Source organism: Hermetia illucens, chromosome 2, assembly GCF_905115235.1.
Source record: "Hermetia illucens chromosome 2, iHerIll2.2.curated.20191125, whole genome shotgun sequence".
In the NCBI taxonomy this organism is placed as follows: Eukaryota; Metazoa; Arthropoda; class Insecta; order Diptera; family Stratiomyidae; genus Hermetia; species Hermetia illucens.
The window spans coordinates 129,620,490-129,645,655 of record NC_051850.1 but is presented as its reverse complement, the minus strand read 5'-3'; the positions used below and the strand labels follow the sequence as shown (position 1 = coordinate 129,645,655).

General features: G+C 42.3%; 1 protein-coding gene across 1 annotated transcript; it reads right to left on the bottom strand.

Moving 5' to 3' along the window:
• Nucleotides 1–926: 926 nt before the first annotated feature.
• Nucleotides 927–24,179, bottom strand: LOC119648003 (putative U5 small nuclear ribonucleoprotein 200 kDa helicase). Its single transcript, XM_038049388.1, has 11 exons — nucleotides 24,033–24,179; nucleotides 23,765–23,928; nucleotides 23,409–23,702; nucleotides 14,638–14,869; nucleotides 12,377–14,569; nucleotides 2,409–4,801; nucleotides 2,202–2,353; nucleotides 1,966–2,140; nucleotides 1,615–1,897; nucleotides 1,309–1,551; nucleotides 927–1,250 (listed from the first exon to the last, which is right to left on the bottom strand). Exons 1-11 carry the CDS (start codon nucleotides 24,075–24,077, stop codon nucleotides 1,008–1,010), a joined length of 6,417 nt encoding a protein of 2,138 aa, XP_037905316.1. The 5' UTR covers nucleotides 24,078–24,179; the 3' UTR covers nucleotides 927–1,007.
• Between the last annotated feature and the right edge of the window lie 987 nt (nucleotides 24,180–25,166).

The window sequence follows — 25,166 nt, the reverse complement described above, 5'->3', positions numbered from 1 at the left end:
ATCTACTAAAGTCTCTTGACTTGTGGTGTTACATAACATGATGCGTTTAAATTTGATTGAAATTTAAAATACTCATAATCTAAAGAAAACGGGTTTGAGAATTTTGTTAGATTGGCGGGGAGTCTATTGCAGATATAAAAAGTACAACAACAACAATACAAATTCATTGTGCAAGAACAATTCACTTAAACCGCTAATGCTAATGCTAATGGAACAACGTTCCATGATTGTTTAATCCATTAGCAGAATAGAAGCAACAAAGATGGGAATGCTAATCAGTGAAACGCTAATTCTCACTATTTTCAAACATTGTTCTTAGATTTTTAACATATCCCCCCCCCCCCACTTGCATGTACTGAAAAATTAAAAAAAAAACATTTTTCATGAGATTTACGGGATGCGTTTGAGAAAAAGAGCTGTCGAAATAAAGCCATCATACTGTTTTTCATACCATCTCTTTCGCGTTAGTAAACAAAATATAGGATAGGCCAAACAATTCGCTTACCTTTGTAACTTTGTTGCTGATAAATGACTAATCATTTTCCGAGTCCAAATTCGCTAGTGCTTTTAATTTTAATAGATGTCGCCAATTATCGAATCCAATTACTATTCTTGCTCTTCATATATTGCCGATATCAGCTGTCCGTAGCCTTAACTGAGATCCTGCAGCACAGCAAATCAACAGTTACAATTTATTCACGAATAAATGGCGAATAAATCTAAGTCTCTGCTGGTTATCCAAGGATGTTAGTAGTTAATTATTGTCAGCTCATTGCCATATATACGACACTTTGTACCAAAACATATTAACCATTTTTGGAGCACTTTCAGGATTTCTTCCCTTTTTTTCCTAATCTGCTCCAAAAAAAAAACTAAACATTGACATTGCAAAATATTTTGGCTGCCGAACAATAATCAGCAACATCTCATTTTAAAACTCTACTTTATTTTAATATAAATTCTGATACACTTGTATTACTGGATCACACCATTCTCGCAGTATGTTTTTATTCAGATTCACTTTCACTTTCCGACTGGAAGTCACCGACATCGATAGAGAATTTGTACTCCTGATCGCAGCCCAAATACGAATCGCTCATGAAATAAAGTGTGTATTCATGATTACCTGGACTTGGAGCAACGAAATCCAGCTTGACTCTAGCCCTTTGTTGCAAAGTAAGTCGCTTAATTGACAGAAGTGAATTGGTTTTAGGATCTCCAATCACCACCCACCAGCCTTCTTCGCGTTTCTAAATAATAAAAGATAAAATTAGACCAGATATTTTAAGAACCTAGAAGGAAACTTACCTGTGGGAAGAATGGTGCAATTACTGGTCCAGTAACTTCATCTTCACGTTCCAATTGAACCACGACATTAACAGTCGATCCTGAATTGATTCGGTCTTGATCGGCAACTTCGAAATTCATTTCAATGTTTGGATATCGATTGCAGAACCGAGCAACATCAGCCATCTGCAAGTCAGACAGTTGAAGCAATTTGATGCGGTCTTCATCTTCCAACTCCATTATGTCGAAAACAGTTTCGATGTGCTGCAGTGGGGAAAATATTAGATTTCTCTAGAGACAATTTATCTCCTGATTCTGAATACAAACCTTATCAGTGCATCTCTTGACAATTTCTTGATTGAAATGCGGTAACTGCTTAAGATATGAATCTTTACTCCACATTGCTTGGGTAACCATTTGCGCCAACTCCATGGCAGCGACTGCAGGTGAAAGCCAACCATTAGAACTAAGTACGTCGACACATGCTTGAATTAATCGTATGGCTTTGCTCAGAATAATTTCGGTATCGCCTTGAAGTTCAGGACCGAGTTGCAAACGAGACAAATGGGCTTGGAGCAGCAAATTTGTCTTGATATGAGGGTCATTGTACCTAAATTAAAAACATATGTAGTGATGATAAAAAAAATTTCGTGGATTTATATTTGCTGAAATACATACTTTGGAGCACTGTCATTTGGACCAGTCAATTTATTTGGCAACCTTTGAGCCAAGCTTCGCAAAATATTTTCTTCGTGATGTCGCACCACTATATCTTCATATTCAGCAGCTGATGAGATAATTTCCAAGAGACCACGTATTTTGGTCTTACTGTTCAACGACAGACTGAACAATTCTGAAAAAGTGAATATTTGGTAAACGAATGAGCATCCAACAGGATAATGCCTTATACTTACCAATGGTTGTGTAGTTTATATAATAATAAGCTGCAATCATTCCCAAATTCAATGGCAATGTATCCATGTCATCTTCAATGCTTATACATTTCGATTGTTCCAAATCGCTTAGGGTGCTTTCAACAAGCTCAGATAAATGGTCTGATAAATGCCTGTAAAACGGATCCATTGTCACCACAAATTCCTGTCATAGATATTGCGACTTACCTGTGTGTAACTCCTTGCAAATTATAATAATTCGGATTTTGTGTCAGACGTCTGTAAAGGAACGTCCAAGTCAAATAATCGACAGCATCTTGTTTATTTTCAATTGTTTTGGTTACAATTTCTGCATTGAAATGATCGTGTAATCTGTGATCCAAATGGCTTTCAATTGGTAACGGCTCGTTGAGGAATTTCTTGAAGAAATCTTTCTTAGAAGTCTGGCACATCAGCACACATTTTGCATCAACATCTTCAATGGGACGATTTGCTCTACCAACCATTTGAAGAACGTCCGTTACTTGATAGTCCTCATATGAATGATTCTTTCCGTTATAGAACTGTGTGTCCATGATGATTACCAAATGCGCCGATATATTCAGTCCCCAACATAAGTCACGAGTTACAACAGCAATTTGCACAGCTCCGGAATCGAACAACTGCTCAACAAGGCGATGATCCGAGACAGTCAAACCTTCGTGAATGTATGCAACTCCCTGCGATAGGGTTTCCTTCAAGGTTTTATCGGACATGCGATCCAAAAATGGTTTGATGTCCTCTTCTTCAGCGTGGAAGAATCGATTGGGTTGCAACTCAGATGCACAATAGGTTAGAATGTCAATAGCGGTAAGTCGAGCTTGTTTTCTCGAAGATACGAAAACGATGACTGGCTTATGGGGACTATGTTTGGTAATAGCATTGTAAACTGGCTTAGACATGGCCGCAATTCTGGACGCATTGTGAGTAATATTAAATCCTTGAACATGAAGTTCCAGTGGAATGGGGCGAACGCTTGGGTGGAAGTTGAATGTGGTGTTTGCATTGCAACCCAGCCATTGAGCAACATCTCGTGCATCACCCAAAGATGATGCCAATGCCACGATACGAATTTGTTTCTCGATTTGTGACGAAATATAGCGCATACGAGAGCACACAATCTCTAGAACAGGGCCATCTTCACCTCCTACCAATTGTAAGTCATCAACAATGAATAATTGAATATTTTGAACATTCTTCCTCTGCTTCCAACGCCGCGAAAGGATATCCCATTTCTCGGCCGTTGTTACAATAATTTGACCCTTCGCAAGCAATTTCAAATCAGTACCAGTTTCTCCTGTCAGCTTCACAACTTTAATTCCAAGTTGCCCAAATTTGTTATGCCATTCGCCAAAAACCAGGTCTGCCAAAGATTCTTTGGACACTAAGTAAACACACCTTCCTTCCGAATTTTGAGTGAAAAGTCTCATAATAGCGAATTCGGCAATTGTCATTTTTCCTGAGCCCACTGGAGCTCCAACGAACACGTTATCGTCGCTATTATAAACAGCATTGAAAACTTGTGTTTGGATAGGGTTGAATTGTTGATACTTTTCATTATAGAACGCCTCGAACTTTGGATTCCGCAGAGCACTTATTGGAAGCGGTTGTAAATCTAGCAATTCAGTCGAAGGAAGGTTCTTTTCGGGCAGAATAAGATGCCTGAATGATACTGGCAATTGCGTTTCAGCTCCTATCCAACGATCGGAAACGATTCTTAAGAAGTATTGAGGCGGAAGAGGCTCATACACTGGCACGAAAAATTTAATCAAGTGTTCGTCGTTAGCGTACTTCTCTTTGAGCAAGAAGAATTCATGATGTAAAATCACCTCTGAATCGACGTCTTCAATCAAAATCCAGAATCCTTCACTTTGTCCGTGAACTTTCTCTTCCCATTGAAAATCTGGTGTAATGGTCAATTCCACGCGGAGTGTAGATCTCGTAATCGGTTGAATATGTGTCGACAATTCCAACTTCGGGAATTGATGAATGAATTTATGGATTGTTTTGCCCAGTTTAGGGACACGAATCAACTCTCCAATTTCATTGGGTTCCAAATCATAAAGCCTTTCCCATGGGAAGTTTTTCTTTTCAATTTTCTTGGCTATTTCTTCAGGCATTTTCTTGAACTGTCTCAACGGAGACATCGACTGCCACATCCTTCGATCTATCATTTTGCATAAAGTTAACGTCTTGTCAGCCAACTGAGCCCATCCACGATGGAGGACAATTTCAAAAATGGCTCGTACAAGACGAGAGGCTGACTGCGTTACGAAAACCATGTCTGACATCAAAGCGAAACCCTCCAATTTCAACTGGGATATGTAAGCTTGAAGTAGAACGTTAACCTTTGCGCTGGGTTCCTCCATTGATTCCTTGATGGGGATAGGTACACGCTCCATCAATTTCTGAAGTTCCAATTTCTCCTCTTCACGAACGGTAATGTTACGGAATTCTGATGATAATGAGAACACCCGGAACAATTCAATTTCACTGAGGGTTGGCTTTAAAAGCTGGTTGTATGTCATCATGGTGTCGTGAGTGCAATAATAGTGCGATGCGATTCGACCCAACTCTGTTACCTGCAAAAACGAATTAAGAAGTTAAATTATTTTTAAAAAGAATGATAGGAACATCAATAATATCTCCGTCTATCGTCTCCCAGTTGATAGCCCCCCATAGACCCCAGGCAACTTAAAGGTGACGACTCAATCGGATCCGGTTGGCCTGTTAGTTTCGACTGTGCCGACGGCCGGTGATTGATTAAAAAACGATTTGACCAGATGGCTAACCTGAAGAAAGTTCAATCAAGCCGGTACGTGGAGTGGGATGAAGTGCCAAGATGGCGGTCGTCTGATAGGCTGTCTAGGTAGTGAGTGTTCTGTTCATCATATGAATTTTACGTTCAACACCAACTTTCAGGTGATGGTTCCGTTCGGCTTGCCGGTACGTGTATGGAGTTTTTAGTTCAACGTAACTGACAGGCCTGCTGGCTTGTTTATAGCTGGCTTTTGGAATAGGCTACCTATGGTTTGATAGCTGTGGCATTCTGGTACCTCAGTATCCAGAATGACATCTTGTGGAAACAGATCTCACGATAATGTTACAACTGATTCGACGAAAATAACTTTGACACTATTGACTTCATCGGACCTTTACCTGACTTTTACTCTGAAAAGAACTTCTTCTTTTTTACCTTTTGTCCCATTCGGTAGCAGGGTCGTCTTGACCCTGAACACGGTCAACCTACAACCCTCCCCCAATGCTCGCTATAACAACCAACTGCTTGCATAATAATTACAGGGACTGCAAAGTGACAAATGAATCGTTTGTCAAATTATATGTCCGTTTGTCATCAAATGTCAGTTATTGTCGGTTGTATCGTTTTAATTGTTGTTACTCTACTTCTACATCTAAGTGACATCTCGTAGAAACGGTTTTCAGGTTAAGGTTACAACTGCCTCAGCCCCGGTAATAATCTTGGCAGGTCTACAAGTACATTTAAAGCTATGACAACATAAAGTTGGTAATGCAAACTCAGTTGAGATGGACTTCTGACTAGCGTCTGGTCGTGGCTTTAAGTATATAAGGATTTGTGCCAACCAATCTTGACCTCACTGCTCGCAAAGAATCACGGAGATCACTTAAGGCGATTGCACTTTCTAGCGGAGATAGCAGCTTGCAGCTGGACTCATAATCCAATGAAAGTAACAACAACACTAATTACAAAAGCAACAACAATTACGACAACGCAATGGATAATACCCGAAATTTTTAGAAAAGGCGATAATATCTACCTTCCCCCAACTGAAGTAGGGGATTCTACTAAAAATCACTTTACAAGAAATGCAAAGTTTCGACGTTCACCTGCTGAAAAGCTAAAAGATCCCATTGGAGAAGGCGTCTAATAATGACGAAGGAAGTATTACGTTAGAAGGTAATAGTTCTAGCGGCGGAGAAACGCCATCGAGCTGAAGTCGGAAAAGGGACCACGGGCAAAGATGGCAAGCTCTGACTTGCGTGACACTCCTTTATTGCAAAAAAAGATTGACGAACTCGCCAACAATTTGGAAAAGCAAGTTATCTCTTAAAAGAGGATAATACTCATCTGAAAGACAAGGACAGGTGGTCGTTCGAAAAATGAAGGCTAGTACCATCGTCCATTGAAATATATCTATGGATGTTAAAAATAGGAGAATGGAGACGCAGGAACTCATTATACACCAGTGAAACTTCTAGAAGACCGGCTAAGAGAAACTAAGACAAAGAAAATCGGTGATATTATCCCTAGTGGCGCAAAACGCGGTGCCCTCAGTCCGCTAGAAGAGGAATAGACAATTGATAAAAAGAAATGAGGGTAGACAGAGTAGAGAAGAATTTCACGAAATTATAACAAAGTGGACCAAACAATGTCGAACAAAGACTACATTATCATAAATTCGATACCCACAGCAGTAACTCCACTGTAGTAAAGTCGAGGTTAACTACAGCAACATCAGCGCCAAAAAAAGAGATGGAAGAAACCACAGTCGAAGACCCTTCTCATCAGCCGAACGGAGAACGTCAAATGGAAGAAGCGACAAAAAGAAATTATCCAAATATGAGCAACCTCCAGGTTGGAGTTAGATATGTCTACACTTCTGCATTGCGGGAAAATAAAAATCAGGTTGATCATTTGCAGGAAATGGTGAGTAGCAATTCCAACAACTCGTATCTTTAAATGCTTGCCGAGGAGATGGCTTCGTCTGGGTTCATTGTACGGAAGAGTCTTTTTTCATCGTTAATTTAACATTGAACGAATTTCTGTACACTTTTCAGAATAAATATCGGTTGCACTCCAACATTCCGGATCACAGCCAGTGATCATTAATACATTTAGTGACAAAGTGAAAAACTTCTTTAACCAATTTTCTGACGTAAACGGGCACAAAACCGTGGTGCGGTCAGTAGAACTGCCCCTAAATCGTTAGTGAACTCAACAATGAACTGGAAACTTGCGGCGTATCGGGACCGAAAAGAAGACTCCGTCCGGAAGTCACCTGTGTGCTGATGGGCGGCTGAAATTACAAATCTACGAAGGAATTGCCTCACACTTCAACGGATTGCACAGCGTGCAAAAAAGGAAGATTGCAAGCAAAGGTCGAGGCGCCATCAGCGTACCATCCACTCAGTATGTTAGACACAGCGGGGAACTGATTGAGAAGCTTATAAACTGAAGGACTGAAGTCATACGTACCATGGGAGACTTCTCAGTAAAACAATATGATTTTAGAGTGGGGTAACCCACGATTAATACGATGGTCATGGAAGTAAGGAACCGTGAGAAAGAAAATCTAATCATCAAAGACATGCGACCGTAGTTCAATCGAAAACATGAGTAGGTTGACTATTACATAACCCAACTGCTCAACGGGCACGAGTATTTCCATTCTTACCTGCACACAATCGGGAAATCATTGTCGCCCGACTACATTTACTGCAAAGTTGCGGTGATGCATACCACACTTTTTTCTTCTGCATTCGCCATTCCCTGGCAACCCAAGGGCGTCAAATGTTTCCGGACACCATAATAGAGACCATGCTGCAGAGCCAGGACATCTGGAGCAGAGTGGCACGTTATACATAAGGCATTCTTAAAGCGAAAAAGAGGGAGATGGATAAGAGAATTGACGAGGTTACTGAGGCTCCTTAAATCACAGGGTTGTGCTCCTACAATGAATAGCCCTAACCTGCGGTAATGTGTCAAACTGTTCCGAATTCCGAAAAGATAGCACGGCCAGTGGGGAAGAGAGGCAAGTTGTAATGAGAAATAAAATAACATTACGGAAAATGATAGCTTTGGAGGCCAAAAATGAGAAGCTGGATGATAGGTGCTTTTTGCGTAAGTTCTTCAAGAAATCCTCAGTGGTAGTCCGTTTTATATTCGTCAGAAGTAGCCACAGGACTAACAATAAGAACACATTCTGCGAGACAGTATCGGTGATGCCAAATCTTCGGGGATAACTGGACTCTCAAGTTTTAGAGAGAGCACTAAGTTGGAGCTCATTGTCGCAGATATCGATAACATTCCAACATTTCGTCATTGTAAAGGGATCATCGTGAAGGTGAGGTTACTCACTAAAGCCTCCTTCTCCTTCGCTTACCCTGCGAAGCTCCTCCTTCCTCGAAACATGGTAGAACGCTTTTGTGAATTTTCCCCCGCTCTCCAAAGAATTTCTGAAGTTGTTTCACGATATTCTCGGACAGTTTACAAATATCGGAAATTTAAAAGCAACATGCCTCAATCCTCCGCGTTATCCCGCATGCCGCGTGATATGGACAATCGTTATACCTGAAGCTATAAGGATATGCGCGATAGCCTTCGTGTCCACTTAGGAATTATGTTAAGTCCACTTTAAAACATTTGGGATGATTTCGTAGGTCAGTCCATGCTAACAGCCGACGATAAACATGGGAATCGCTGATTACATATACGCATAGAGACGTCGACACTCGTTGGCCAGGATGTTGATATATACTATGCCTGTTATCACACATGCTGCTTCATTGGATATTATTATTATTCTCTAATGCCTAGGCCTAGAGCGGAGCCGCATAAAGCAAGATCGATCTAACTACCCTCGAGAAAAGGAGCTGATGACTTTGCTTTGAGCCACCTATGTTTGACAGAATTTGAAGAAGCAATGTACTCACGCCAGGTGCTTTTGTTCCATTTAATGCTAGGCGTGCGCGAGATTTAGATCTCCTTAATAGGTTGCGCAACTAGTCACCCCGACCTCATTTATGCAGGCAATGGCGGTTCCTCCTTAAGACAGCTATAACGTCAAAATGCATTTACACATTATTATCCACAGGAGGGAACCCAAGACCGATCCTTATGGAACTCCACAGATTACCCCACACGTTTTTGGTCCACGGTCCGAATCGTAGCAGAATAGCCTCCCCATTTAGCCATGCGTACTTTGGCTAGAACTTCCATTATAGACTTATTAGTCTCCGTTGGAGAGGTACTCCAATTATCGTTACTGTACTGATCGCATTGGCAGGAGATCTCGCCCTTTGGAAACCGAACTGCCTATCTGAGAGATTATAAGAGTTCTCAGTCAAATTTAGGAGCTTGTATTTAACATTTTATTCTTCTGTTATTCGAAATAGGTTTTTGACATATTTTTCGTATATTGCAAAGTTCAATACACAATTTCAAGAAATTACTCTTATTATAACTTCGAGATATTAGAAATAATACTGATTTCCGTATGTAACTGTTTTCTTTCTGCACGAAAATCTTTTCTTTCACCGTGACAGCCAACCAACTGTTTTTACTCTTCTTCTCTTTATTATTTTTCCTATCTGACATTTTTCGTCACCTACTCTGTTCTTCACTCTTGTAGCGAGTTCTGAACTGAGTAGAGCGCCGGTGACGTCATCTGTCCGCTGGTATTCGCGACATTCGAAATAAATTTTGAATGCCGCGAATCCTGCCGCGCCACAAGATCACTTGCATCTATTCTGGGATTGCCGTTTAATAGGTATATAGATATATAGGCCTCTAGAATGAAGGATCGACCAAAGCAATTAGCAATAGCTTCTGTCGCTTCCATTGTGTGGGGAAAATCCTATCTTTTAAGCGCGCCGTAAATGTTTATATGAACCAATTTAATACTGCCTTGATGACTACTAATGAAACTTTGCTCGGGATACCGCCTATGTAGGCCTAGGGCTTTATTTCCAGTATATTTTTCTTTTGGCGATTTTAAGGAAATCTTCCGTTTACCTGAACAGTAAGTAGGTTTATCTCAATTGGAACTTGCAGTCACATGCCACATCTTCCCAACAATATAACACATCTTTCTTCTGAGTTTTACTTCAGTGTCTCCACATTACTTTCCTGTAAGCTCTACTCACTCTACAGTTTTCTTGATGTTTTGTTTTCATTCCACGCTTTCCCTGGAAAGTGATAGCCTTAAAGTCACTGCGCGTATATTGCTTGCTTACCTATCATTATAGGTCTTTGGATAATACGTCGCTTACAAACTTACGGTCGATTACGGAGCTTATATACCGCCTCACGAAGGTAATGATCCCACCAATATTTGCCAGAACTACATTCATACGTGAGAAGGCTTCGAATAATATGCAGCCGCTGGCGTTTGTTTCACGACTGCCCCAATCTTCGGCTCAAACTATTATTATTGGACCGCCACGACTTGCATTGGAAACTAATCTTTCCACTATCAATACGAATTCACCAGGCATGAGGCAATATAGCAGCTAAATATGTGGTCCCCACTTACGTAAACCCAGGTAAATGGGTCTTCTGAGCTACTTTTCATACTTTCAATGGTTCGATTTCCTCAGGTCCATATTATCATTTTACCGCTTCTATCTAATACCCAAACACCACTTTGATTCAAGTTCAGCCATAGGCAATTCATTTTCATGGCCAATGATCACCGGCACATTTCCATGGAAATGTCGAATAGATCCTCTTGATGTCCTGACATTCAACGATAACAAGTAGAGCGTCACGAAAATTGACGTAGGTATTTTCTGAAGTGTCCGTATAGCTGACTGATTAGAGCACAAGTCTGTCATACGGAAGGTCGCGGTTCAAATCTCACTGGTGGCAGTGGGATTTGTATCATGGTTTGACGTCGGATACCAGTTGACTCAGCTGTGAATGAGTACCTGAGTCAAATCAGGGTAATAATCTCGGGCGAGCGCAATCCTGACCACATTGTCTCCTACAGCGTACTGTAGTGTACCGTTACGGTCTTGAATGAACGCGGATACAAGAACTTCCATTTCATTTAGACTCAATGATCACAATAGCTTGTGATGCCTTAATGTTCAAAGAGCAACCCCTTCACGGGAAGTCATGTGTATGCTAGTGAATAACTGAATTTACGAAGTAGCTACCTCAGACTTAATTTGATTGCAAAACACGCAAGAAGCCAAGATGAAATAACCCCGAAATACATAAAAATTTGCCACAAAACCAATAGTCAAAAACCTCCCTACTGGCAAGAGCTAAATAATAACATTAACAGGAATCCATGGAGCCATGAGTATAAATTGCTCAATTGAAAACTCGGAGCTTACCGAACATCTTGTTGCATTGAAATAACAAAGATGGTGGGAGTCATATAGATAATTTTTCCTTCCTTCTAGCCGAGCCGACGTTATCAACGAGGGGAGACACACTGAATGCTGCTCACTTTTCATCGAAAATGATTTGGAAGAAGCAGTCTTTCCCATGAATGACAAACAAGCAGAAAGTGTTTTTGATCTCTCCTGAGTTACTGTCAGCTTACTGTCCATTCAGCATTTTGGACACGGCGGGGAATCTGCTCGATAATCTCATCAAGGAAACCAGAGTGATTACTTAAAGGACCGCGACCTACGCTTCGAAGCATAGGACTGAGAACGGAAATGAAAATAATGGCCGACAGCATGGTCATATCATGTACACCGAAGCTAAACTTGGTTTGAACATCCAAGCCGATAGAAGGCAACCTAAAAGCCATCCAAAACAGCGATAGATTGATGATTGATACACTAGCCAATGATTTACAATTCTCTCAATTGCATTCATAAGAAAAAAGTAGAGAACCAAATCTACACGAAGAATAAAAGTACAAGTTACTAGTAATGACAAACCACCTCTTTTCGACTGCCTTCACCAATAATTTCTTGTCTCATGAAAGACCCATGTACTTAACAGAATAGTGAAATAAAATTTCGTGCAATTCTCCACGCTGTGCTTCAATTTCATCGTCATCATACTTAATGATGTGCAAGTGATGAGCCTACAGCAGCGGAATAGTACGAATACGAACACATACATCCAAGGCGACAGGGATTCGAACCCATGGTATCGAGTTCAAATGGCTAGTATCCAACCATCTCGACCATTGTACCCGTCTCCATGCAGCCAAATATTTCTGAGACGTAGTCCAAACGTGCGGTCTTAAAACTCCGGACCTGGTCTTTCAAAACAGATATCTACCATCCCCCAGTAGAGAATCTGCCGTGGTTGTTTACGTTGAGTGGAAGCTGGGATGAAATGTTCATTATGCCCCTTTTCATTTAAATAATAAGCTTCCATAATACATTAGCAAAATAGTCTACAAAAAAAATGCAATGATCAAACTTACCTGGAAGTGACCACTTTTCCGATCATATTTCATTAATCCACTCCGATCCAAATGCAAAGCAGCCGTATGAACTAAATCCGCTCGATATAACTCCAACAATGGATCCTCCTTCGCTTTATCATGTGATATTCCATATAAGTTCGGTTGCCTTAGCATCCTGATATATAAATAAGTATAACCCAGCCAACTGACTGCATCCTTCACATTCTGAACTGTACCCAGAACCACTTCAGCATTCAACATGTCTGGCATTTTCGATACAAACTGCGACTCGATAGGGAGTTGCTGATTCAATAATGACAAATAATATTGTAATTCACTGTGGTTAGTTATAAGGATGCCTTCACCCTTTGTGTCATATTGGGGACGACCAGCTCTTCCTAACATTTGTAGAACATCCAGAGCACTGAGTTCAACCCATCGGCCCTTTTCAGGATTATAAACCTGAGTGCCTTTGATTATGACAGTGTGGGCGGGAAGATTCACACCCCAAGCAAGTGTAGCCGTTGAAACCAATACTTGAATATGACGATCTGCAAACAAATCCTCGACGAGAGTACGATCAACACGAGACATGCCAGCGTGATGGATAGCGAAACCGTATGGCAATAATTCTTTTAATTCATTGTTTTTCACCTGTTCAGCTTCTGTTCGCAGCACTTCCATACTAGCTGATCCTTCACGTAAGAAACTTCCAAGAGTATCCTTTTCAAGACACATATCTCTTATAGCACGTGCCGTCTTACCAGTTTCTTTCCGTGAATGCACGAACACAAGCACTTGATTTCGACCAGCATGTTCCATTGTTTTCTCGTAGACAATTTCGTTCATTACCTGGAATCTTTTCAGTGCTTTCTTCTCGGTAACACCAATGTATTGTTGTTCAAGGGCCACCGGACGGAAACTATTGTCAAAGTAGAACAATCCTTTCTCAGGTTTCACACGTAAAAATGTGGCGACATCTTGATAATTTGGCAAAGTAGCGGACAAGCCAATGAGCCGAACGTCTTCTTGTGTCGTTTCAATATTTCGAATGGTTCTCGCTACTAACGCCTCTAGTACTGGACCTCTTTCGTCGTGCAGTAGATGGATTTCATCAATGATAACCAATCGCACTAACGATGTAAAAGTCTTCTCCCCTCCCTTCCGAGTTATAATATCCCACTTTTCTGGGGTACATACAATTACTTGAGTAGCTGCAATCTGCTCTCTAGTCAATTGATGATCTCCAGTCAATTCAGATACGGTAAGGTTATACATCGATAACCGTTTACCAAAATTACCAACCATTTCTTGTACTAGCGACTTCATGGGAGCAACGTAAATAATCTTGAATTCATCTGCGTTTATGGTTCCATCATCATTTATGTGTTTGCCAATCTCACGCATCATGGCCAATAAAGCAACGTTAGTCTTGCCTGCGCCTGTTGGAGCGCATAAAAGCAAGTTCTCATCAGATTCCAAAGTAGCTCTCCACAAACGACTTTGGATCCGATTCAATGTTTTGAATCCTTCGAACACAGGTTGAACGTACTTCGGCAATTTATCAATTGGTTGTAGCTCTTCCTTCTCATCGAATGGTTTTGGCTTCAGAGCGGGGACGTGAACTTCTTCGTAACCTTTCCTCTGCTTCCGGAAAGAACCATCGGGCAGTTGGCATCGCTTGTTTGCCATGAAATGTGAACCTTGTGTGAAAACCATATCTTCCAATTCAAGGACTTTCCGTTCACCCATCACTTGGCCAGCAATGCCATGACTATGATCATCAGTATCCTCCTTCCGTTTCTGTGACCGAGAAGAGCCGCTATGTTCGTCATCTTCATTTTTTCCCGTATCAAGCTGACGTAATATTTTAGACAGGAAATGATCATTTCGCATCACATCACGAATTTTCTGCCTTTCACTCTCCGTTTGTGCTGAAGCCAACATAGTGCAATACAAAATCATTTGGCGATTCTTTTTCAATTGTTTGATAAAATCAAAGCAATCGTAGCCCAACAAAAGTACTAATTGGTTCTCGCATTCTCGATCGTCTCCAGAATCCTTAAGGATTTTAAGAACTTCCGCTGATTTAGCTTGTGAGACCATGGCATCATCAAAGTATTTGCTGAGACAACGTTGGAGCCAATAAGCGTCAATATCTAGTGGATGAAGCCCTTTTTCCTTTTTCACGTTCTCTTCAGTGTTTCCAAGCTGAAAGCAGAAGAAACATGGAAATCAATAACAATGACAACAAGTAAGAATGTAGTATAAGAACTTACATTTTCTGCGTGAAGAGTGTTATCAATGCGCGCTTCTTCACCCTCGTCTTGACCGTCATCATCACGAACTTCACCATACATGTCCTCATCACTTTCTTCTTCTGATTCTTCGAACTGCACATTGATACCATAAGTTTCATCGATTTGTTCGTCGTTCCCAACGCCTAAAGCGGAAATGGCATCTGAACCGAAATCCGTAATTTTCTTGCCAAGATTTACAAGCAACGCAAATCTGGAAAAGGAAAAATCTGTTACTCAAGTTGAATAGGTAGAGATGTATTCATATTTGTCTGCATACTAAGTCCATCCCCTTTCACACTTTTAGTTGTTGTGTGTATTTGGTGCACTTTTAAAATATGCCGCTGCCAATTGCAACACCGCTATACAGACTGCGACTTATTCGTTAATGCACCTACGAGCAAGTCATCTAACCTCTTCATTGAACCCAGAGTTATTTGGCGAAAACTGACATCAGCCTCATACTCCCAATTTTTGTCACATTTTACCTCCAAAGATTCCCGAATGACTAGAACGCTAAGTTGTCGCAACGGAAGTCGCGGTTCAAATCTAAATACAGGCGCAACGATTTGTATCGTGACTAGATGCCGGATACCAGTCGACTGAGCGGTGCATGACTACCCGTGTCAAATCAGGATAATAACCATGGGCAAGCGAAATACTGACCACATTGCCATAGCCGCACACCAATGCGCTAAATCACATACACGGGACTAACACAAGACCGAATGTGCGTAGGCGGTCGAACATGCGCAATGATTTTTCCCCAGTATAAAATTTCGATCAATGCGCTGCGAGTTGAATTTCTTCTTGAATCTACTGTAGTACTGCAGTGTACTGTTACGTTCTTGAATTAAGCGCTCTAACACGTTTCCAGGCCCTGTTAGAGGGACGTTTCAACGATTATTTCTTAAACAAATTCAATTCCATCTTAGGAATAAAACGGGGATAAAACCGTTTCTCACATATTGGAGTAAGGCACCTCCACTCATAAGTCAGTATCGCTGACAAAATATAATTCGATGAGCTCCACTATACACTATACACTACGAATCTTGGATTTGTTAAAAGCTCTAACATTCTATAAGCGGTTCTCCGCGAAAAGTTCTCCGAGACCCTGATATGTGTCTGTTAACCTTAGGACATATTTTTGTTTTTGTAAGAGGGGAATATGAATTACCCATAATCCGTCCTTTTCTCCGGAAATCGATCATCCCTCACTCTATTCTGGGGAGTTTATTTCGCTCGAAGGGTACGATGGCCAACACGACCTCACGCTCCTTGTAAACAGTGCTGTAATTTATTTCAAATTTATAGTGAACAGTTTCACTAACGTCCGTTGTGGGTAATCAGCAGTTCTTACGTTTCCTTGAGGGCATACTGGTGCCTCTAATGTCTCATACCCTTTTTTCCTCCAGTTCCTTCGTAATTCCCTGATCAACCACTTTCGAATGTCCTTTGTTTATTACAAATTTTTTTTTTTTAGTTTCTTGTCTTTCCTTCATCTTCCATTACCTTACGCTTCATAATTAACAACTCAAAATATTATTATGTATCTTTTGCATTGCATAAATACGAGGGAGATCTTGTTTTTTTGGGAGGTAGTGCGTCTATGCAAAGATATTACAATATGAATACATTCCTTAGCATAGTTGCATTAAAGGCATCTGAGTGGAGTGGAGTTGAGTTGTCAATTATATTCAATGCTGCCCGGAGGACGTGAAGCAATTCAATGGAGGGTGACATCTTTCCTCAAGCACCTGGACTATGCTGCTCTCATCGTCATTCAATTTGTATATCTAAAAAGCGTGGTATCTGCCGACGGTGGCACCGAACTGGATGCCGCCCAACGCATTAGCAAAGATCCGCTTTTGCTGCCCTGTCTAAAATCTGGAAATGCAATATCAAGTTGAGATTATTCTGCGCCAGTGCTTATATGTTGCTATATGGGAATAGCACATGGAAAGTGGTGGAAGTGTCTACGTTGTATCATCGGAGCACACTGGCCTGACAATTGGTTCAGCCGCTTCCGAGCACATCGGGTGTGACAGACAGCCATTGAACAGATTATCCACAAAACCGTAAAAAACCATTCACAAAGCGACCTATGCAACCGTCGGGATCACCAAGCCAGGTGAGCGATACATTAACCAAATTACTTAGCTTTTTAACGACGATATACAAATGTAGATGCGTGAAAACAAACGCCTCTACCATAAATTTCTCGTCGATAAAACAATTAATTGGTCAATTAACAAGCAGTCCACTGCAGGATAGATTGATGCGGAACATAGCTCCCTGAGGCCAACCTATCTCTCTCTGAGGATGAGCTGTCTCTCCTCTGGGGCGGTGGGTGGCTTTTCAGGAGCCAAGCCTCTCATCTACCAAGACCGTTAATGAGTGGTGGTAGTCACACCCTGTACTAGGTGACCCTACTATTAACAAAACGCTACGAATCTAGACTGGGGAGTCGGAAAACACCTCCCCCAATCCAGGGTGTTATGCGAACCGTGCCCATTGGATAGTTTGCAGTCGGGGGTAACTGACTGTATTCGAACGGAATCTCACTGATACCTGGTCGCCTCAGTGAGTAAGTTAGACCCTACCATGTTACGGGGGGCTACGGCACGGCGGACCTAATAACCCCCATACTCGTGGGAATCAAATGAGCACGAACAAAAAAGAAAACGAAAACCAACAAAGCGGGGCCGCGTACCGCACAAAAACTGGTTAATCAGGCGGAGGCACATTTCCGAATTACTGAGAATCAAGTGATTACACCCAAGAAGGGAGAAATTGGGACGTCAAGCAGTGGATCCAAGGTTAACATTGGTATACTATGTGGACAACAACCAACGAACGCCACTACTCAAAGAGCAGGGACCAGTAAAAGCACGTCTGAGATAAATATAACAGACGTCAGGAAGGAGACAGGTTTCAGTGGCACCGGTGTTAAATAGTACCTGCGCTATCTGAGGGAAGGCCTGAAAACAGAAGAGGCCCTTAAGAAGGCTCAGGACAGACCTAAGCCATCTCTACCGGACCCGAGAAAGCGGGAAGCATAAGAGATCAGCCCGCACGAAGGGAATGCTCACAAAAAATCCAAACTTGAACCCAAGGGGGGAGAAAACCCGGGCAGGTCGGGAATGAAGGCAGGACTCAGGAAGCCCGCCATTAGCTATGCTAATGCGGTCAAGGGCATTCGACTGGCCATACTGCCAAAAATGTTTCCCGAGCAAATACTCACTCGTGAGGAACAGGAGACCATTGAGGACCTTGTCGTCAGGCAGATGATGAAGAAATGGACTTCGAAACTTGTGTTCACTGGGATACGCTTTCGACCAGGCCTTATACTGGTGAACTGCGCGACAGAGGACACTGCAGAATGGATTAGAACCATAGTTCCTAGATTGCCAGGCTGGGAAGGCGTGGAACTGTCAACATGTGCTGGGGATGATATACCAGGAGCCCACATGGTGATAGTTTTTCTGCCAAAAGCCGCGACAATTGAAACGGAAGACCTTATGGGCCTCCTAATCGCCCAGAATGAAGATCTCCATACCCGACTATGGAGAGTTTTCAGAAGCAAGGTGGAGGGCAAGGGTAAACTCCTCACAATCGGGGTAGATGACCGATCCCTGGAGGCAATCAAACGTCGGAGTTGCCATATCGACTACCGATTTGGCAACATACCCGTGCATGTGCATAGGGAAAAGCCAAGGAAAGATACCTCGAAGGAGACACCGGGTGAAAAAGATACCGAGGTTCCCGAAGAAGTCTGGAAAGCCATAGAGGCAGAAAGGACTGCATCTACCAGGAAAGTAGACCTACTGCCCAGTGAAGAGCAGAAGCTGGACGACCTGGACCTAGGACTCCTAGGGCTCAGGGTGGACAGCGATGCGCAGGAAAGCGCCATGTCGGAGAAGGAGGGCGATACTCCGACGAAAGCAAGGAGAACATTGGAATAGTGCTGGCTCAGGAGCCTTGTGTGTACCGGGGGCAGATCATTTGAGACTCCTCTTCTGAAAAACCTAGAGCTTACATAATTCTTAAACGGAATTTACAATACATGTCTTTCAGAGTTCTTAACCGGGACAACATGATCAACAACATTGCCCACCTTCAAGGGGGCGGTGACATCAGGAGCGAACTGGAACTAGAAACAGTGGTCGAAAACCTCAACACAGTCGTCATTGACACATATGAGGCCAGCTGTCCAGCTAAGACAGTTAAGTCATCAAGGGATGTACCATGGCGGAACAGGAACCTGGCCAGAATGAAAACAGAGGCACGAAAACTCTTCAACCGGGCAAAACAAACCGGGGACTGGCAGAGGTATAAAAATGCACTGACTGGGAAGGGAAGAGAAACGGAACATCTTCAGGGAATTCTTTGAAGAGATTGAACAGATCACAGAAGCAACCAGGCTGTACAAGGCTGTAGCCAAAGACGGGGGAATATTCTCTGTCTGTTTGAAGAAGGAAGATGGGACATTTACCGAAAATGAGGAGGACAGGGTACACCTGCTTCTTAGAATTCATTTCCCAGGGTCCTACCCCACGGTGGCAGGCGACAACATTCTCCCTGACACCCCAACAACGAATAAAAGGGGAAGAAAGGAGAACTGGAAACTAGCAAAAGAGGTATGCTCAGAAGCTAAGCTAAGGTGGGCAGTGGGAACTTTTAAACCACTGAAATCTCCCGGAGTAGATGGCATTTTCCCAGCACTAACCCGGAGAGGCCTAGGAATTATCTTAGAGTCTCTTCTAAGGGTGGTAAGGGGGAGCATAGCACTGAGATACATACCAAGAACATGGAGACGGGCAAAAATGGTCTTTATTCCGAAAGCGGGTAAAAAGGATCCTTTTCACCCTAAATCGTTCAGACTAATTTGCCTAAAGTCGTTCGTACTCAAAACGGTGGAGAAGGTCATAGACAACTATATTAGAACTAACGTTCTAAAGCGTAATCCCCTACATCACTGTCAACACGCTTACCGGGCAGGACGGTCAACTGAAACTGCTCTGTACTAGCTGACAGAGGTACTACGGGATGCCATAGAAACAAAAGAAATTGAACTGTGCGCGTTTTTGGATATCAAAAGAGTATTCGGCAACATATCGCACACAGAGATACAAGATGCCCTGAGCCGCAAGGGAGTGGGAAACACTCTGGCATTCTGGATGGACAAAATGCTAGAAAGCAGGCAAATAGAAGTACCGACATAAACACCACTCAAGGCTGTCCACAGGATGGGGTACTATCGCTACTGATGTGGAGTATGATAGTGGATGAACTCCTGGACGTGTTAGCAAATACTGGAATACAAGTCCAGGGTTACGTGGACGACATTGTTTTAATCTGTAGGGGCAAATATGAAGATACCCTATGTGATAGATTCCAAACTGGACTAAGGGTTACTAGTTCCTGGTGCAGGAAGGTGGGACTGCGGATCAACCCAGCCAAAACCACTATAGTACCATTCACTAGGAGGCGTAAGCTAGATCACCTGAGAGCCAGAACATTACATGATATGGAGGTGAAACGCGAAACAGAGGTCAAACATTTGGGAATTACGCTAGACCAAAAATTACTCTGGAAGACACATGTCGGAATGCCACGAGGGCTCTGATGACTTGTAAATCCATAGCAGGAAAAAATGGGGCTGCAGCCCGAAGATGCTACTTAGGATATATGCTGCAATAGTAAGGCCAATGATTAACTATGGAGCGGTAATGTGAGCAGAAAGAACCGAACTCAGCACACAAGCCAGGGAATTACATAAACTCCAAAGTTTGGCTTGTGTATCAGTAGGGCAATGAGGACATGCCCAACGGCATCCCTGGAGGTTCTTTTGGGATTAACCCCTCTCCATCTGCACATACAGATGCAGGCAAAGAGGGCAATATTCAGGATGGCCGGCAGTATCAGTGAGGCGGGGAGCTGCCTAAATCGAAGGAAGATTGATATCCTTTCTAGGCGGTATCCCGAATTACTCATACCAAGGGATAACACGACAACGAGGTTTCACTTCGATAAGAAGTTTAAAACACGTTGGAGTAACAAGGCAAACTGGGAGAGCGTGGCTACGCAATACGGCTTAAACCAGCAGCTGATTACTTGGTACACTGACGGATCTCTCACAGGAGCGGGAGCGGATGCCGGTGTCATTGGTCCAAATATACTTGGAGCCAATAGGTAGGCACACTAGCACATTTCCTCCTTTAATCTCCAAAGGAAATACAGGACAGAACATAGCTATTCTCACCGATAGCCAAGCAGCGATCAAGGCACTTAGGTGCAACCAGGTAAACTCTAAACTGGTGTGGGAATGCCTTCAGAGACTGAATACACTCGACTCGTCCAACAAGGTCTGGATATTTTGGGTTCCAGGCCATGCTGGATTGGAAGGCAACGAGCCAGCGGATGAACTAGCCAAGAAGGGAGCAGCGACGCCTTTACACGGGCCAGAACCCTTCTGTGGAATCGGAAATGAAGAGGAACGGTTGAGGGAAGTATACTGGGCGGGCCTACCAGGGATGGACGCAGTCCAAGGTGTTTATTGGGGGATACGAACCCATGCGCACAACGGATTGCTTAAGCCTCACCAAAGAGAACCTCCGAATCATAGTGGGAATTCTCACTGGTCATTGTCGGCTGAACTATCACTTAGGGAAACTAGGAATATCTATAAACACTGCCTGCAGGTTTTGGGACGAGTATGACGAAACCTTTATACACGTCCTGGGACAGTGTCTGGCACTGGTGCAAAGTAGGTCGAGGCATCTGGGAGGACACTTAATACCAGATGCAAAGCTGAAAGATCTGGAAGTAGGGAACATACTAAAGTTCCTGACGGTTATAGGCCTGCTTGGAATACTATGATCAATAGGTACATTATAACCAGTAAAAAGGGCACAATAATTCTTTAAGGACGCGGTGCGACTTTCCCTTAACAGAATAATATAACAAATTTACAAGAATGTTAATCGGAAAGCAAAGAAAGCGATCGCTGTAATCCAAGCGATACATTATAAATATCTTTACGATAAACTGGACAGTCGGGACGGCGAGAAAAATCAACTGATCAAAAACTGACACCAACGCAGCACGAATGTTCGATCTTCTACTGGATTCATGACAAGAACGGTATGGTACGGCTTATCGATCGACAAACCGCAACAGATAGATGGCGGGAATATTTCGAGTAGATTTCAACGGAAGAATTAGTTCATCCTCCATTTCCACCGCGACTCAAGTCGAGGAAACAATCAAATCAATGAAATCGGGGAAAGCAACAGGACCTAAAGGCATTTGAGCTCTGGGAAGCACAGAGTCGGGATTCAACACTGTGGCTTAGTGGGTTCTTCAATCGGGTTATTCAGCAAGGTAGAATAACATCTATCGTTCCAATATAGAAAAGGATAGATAACCCAAGAGGGTTGAAATTACCGTTCAATGGTTGTCCCATCTCATGAAAATCTAGATGGGTGCATGGATCTAGAGAAGGCGTTTGGCCGTGTGCTACACGAAAACATCTGGAATGCTCTATGGTTCTCAATGTCGGTCAACTATAAAAGACAATCAACGGCGTCTTGCCATAATGGAGGCGAAGATTTTGTGTTGGACTAGTGGCGTGACACGCCTTGATCACATCCAAAATGAGGATATCCGCAATCGGTAAGGAATTGCATCGATCGTGGAAAAATTGCGAAAGAAGCGTCTTTGATGGTCATGCAGTTCTTACTAAAGAGAATTCACTTACGATGGTCTGGACACCGAAGTCAATGGAAAACGACCAAAAGGTCGGTCGAAACAACGATAGCTTGATACGCTGGATGGTGATTTGAAAAGCCCTATAACAGAGGAAAAAGGCACAACCAACTAAAACGACCGCGCGTCTGAACGGGACAAAGACTGAAGAAGAAGAATGAAGGAAGATCGCACTTGCTTGCAAGACTGTAAAATAAAAACGGAAGTAAATATGGATTGAAAAACTTAGACAGGCATTCTTCTTCCCCTAAACAATTAAGGCGCCCCAAAAAGGAGTCTATTTTTATGTCATTAATAAGCTTATTGGGGAAAAAAATATCCCCGTAATTTGCAAGTGACCCTTAACAAGCGGATTACGCCTTTCCCCTACACCTCTCCCCGCACCCGTCCCATGACTTTTTAAAGGGGAGTGGCTACTGCAATTTTGTACCGAGGTTGGGAGCGAGGTGACCCCCAGCTTCTTCCTCTATTATACTTCGTGCCCCTTAAGGGGGGAGTTTCAAAATTAAACTCTTCCATTTTTACCTCCAAAGAAACCCATTTTGAGACACCACAATTCTTTTCGGAGGGAGCGGGGAGGAGGTCGCCCTAATTCTTCAAAGGGACTAGAAAAGAAGGAAAAACCCCCTCCTCCTCCTGCATACTATCCCCTCATGGAAATTCAGAGGTTCGAGGCTAAAACATGTAATATGGACTGGAATGGAGACTGATGACTGCGAATGGTCGCTCTTTGATTTTAGATAAGCCAATTCTCCGAAACTTTTTTTAAGAAGAGTGATACAGTTCATATTCATATGGAAATTTTTGCTTAACCGTTCTCTAGACACTACTGAAATGTTGTTGTTGTCATTAAAGAAACCTTAAGGAAATTTTTTAAAAATCTCTTAAGGCAGTTATAATAAAAATTGACACTAGAACCCCTTGGTTAATAGCCAGAGGAATTCAAACTAGTTCCGCGAAAATTGTAACTTAGCACCCACCTCTCATCTGCCACTGATCCAAGCAAACTATCAATTTCACGTTTCTTCTCACGATCCTTGTACTTTTCGTTTTTAAGTACAGCCAGCACTTCATCTGCAGCACCACAAAGAATATCGCGAGGCTGATCTCCTAGTGCCTCCTGAATAAAACTGAGCAGCACCTCATACGTCTGCCGGGTCTCCTGCGTCTTAGGACGGTAGACAATTCCCACCATTTCGTCAATACCTTCTGAGAGAAGAGTTGCTCCTTTCATGCGATCAAAGTCGTATTGGGCTTCATCTCGTTTCTGTCGCCTAGAAAATCGAAATTTCATTAGGATTCCAAACTTTTACTTATATTAGAAAGTTTTCTATACTTTGCTTTGCGCTCCTCTGTCTTTTCCGGCTTGGAACGCTGATAGCGATCACCCATTCGAGTTCCCTCCAACTTCCCAACCAAAGAAACAACTTCACCCGTAGCTTCATCGCGACGTGGTCTCTCGATTAACCGAACGTCGGCTTGCAGGACAAGATTAGAATTCTAGAAGATAGATTTCATGAATATCAAAATATGTCGCAACTATCAATAGGCTGTCATTTTGCATTATACAAAACTCACGAAAACATAAGCAAATCGGTACTCACGGCTTTGTATTCATACTGCAGCTGTCGTGCCGCTGCATCCGCCATAATTTATTTATCAATAATATCCTTTAAACACAAATATTTATAAACGTTTTGCGGCTGCAATCTTTCGACATTTATCCTGTCAAACACCGCGTTTTGTTACAATTCCATCCGTTCCCGTTGCAAGTGACAATTGTTCTATTACAATTGGATCGAGGGTTTATTACATTTCTGCTCTTGCTGTAGTTGAATATAAAATAAGTATTCGTTAATATAAAGTACATATGATCGTAAAAATGATGAGAGAAGAAAATATTTACTATGTCAATTCATCGACTATCTACAGTTGTTACTTCTCCAAATATTTGCTTTTAACTGTAACATCCTTTAAGCAATTAATTCCCTCCGTATACCCAAATGGGGATTCCCCAAAAAGTTCCTATTTCATATTTAAAGTAATTGAAGTAATCAATGTTTCTAAATTTGATATTTTTTTACTTTTTATTATTAAGTAAATTATTCCAAAATAACGACTACTGTAACTCGCAAACATCCATAAATTTAAAATGGAAACATCGCATTTGGGTTTTTTAACCTTTAGTCACTAATGTAGTTTTCCTATTATGTAAATGTCGACGCTGAGGCTCGACTGGTCTGTACCTTTAAACGATTATTTTAATGATACACAGGTAGGTAGAGGTTTAAATATTACTCAAATGATGATGATCATCATCAACGGCGCAACAACCGGTATCCGGTCTACGCCTGTCTTAATAAGAAACTCCAAACATCCCGATTTTGCGTCGAGGTCCATCAATTCGATATCCCTAAAAGCTGTCAGGTGTCCTGACCTACGCCATCGCTCCATCTCAGGCACGGTCTGCCTCGTCTTATTTTTCTATCATAGATATTGCCCTTATAGACTTTCCGGGCTGGATCATCCTCATCCATACGGATTAAGTGACCCATCCACCGTAACCTATTGAGCCGGATTTTATCCACAACCGGACGGTCATGGTATCGGTCATAGATTTCGTCGTTATGTAGGCTACGGAATCGTCCATCCTTATGTAGGGGGCCAAAAATTCTTCGGAGGATTCTTCTCTTGAATGCGGCCAAGAGTTCGCAATTTTTCTTGCTAAGAACCCAAGT

What these genes read in the sequence shown, in the direction of transcription:
- LOC119648003 (XM_038049388.1), bottom strand. Translation starts at nt 24,077, where the DNA reads ATGGCGGATGCAGCGGCACGACAGCTGCAGTATGAATACAAAGCC. An exon ending in TGCAGTATGAATACAAAGCC is followed by an intron (nt 23,929 to 24,032) that starts GTGAGTACCGAT and finishes TCTATCTTCTAG; the next exon opens with AATTCTAATCTTGTCCTGCA. An exon ending in GGATCAGTGGCAGATGAGAG is followed by an intron (nt 14,870 to 23,408) that starts GTGGGTGCTAAG and finishes TTCCTTTTCCAG; the next exon opens with ATTTGCGTTGCTTGTAAATC.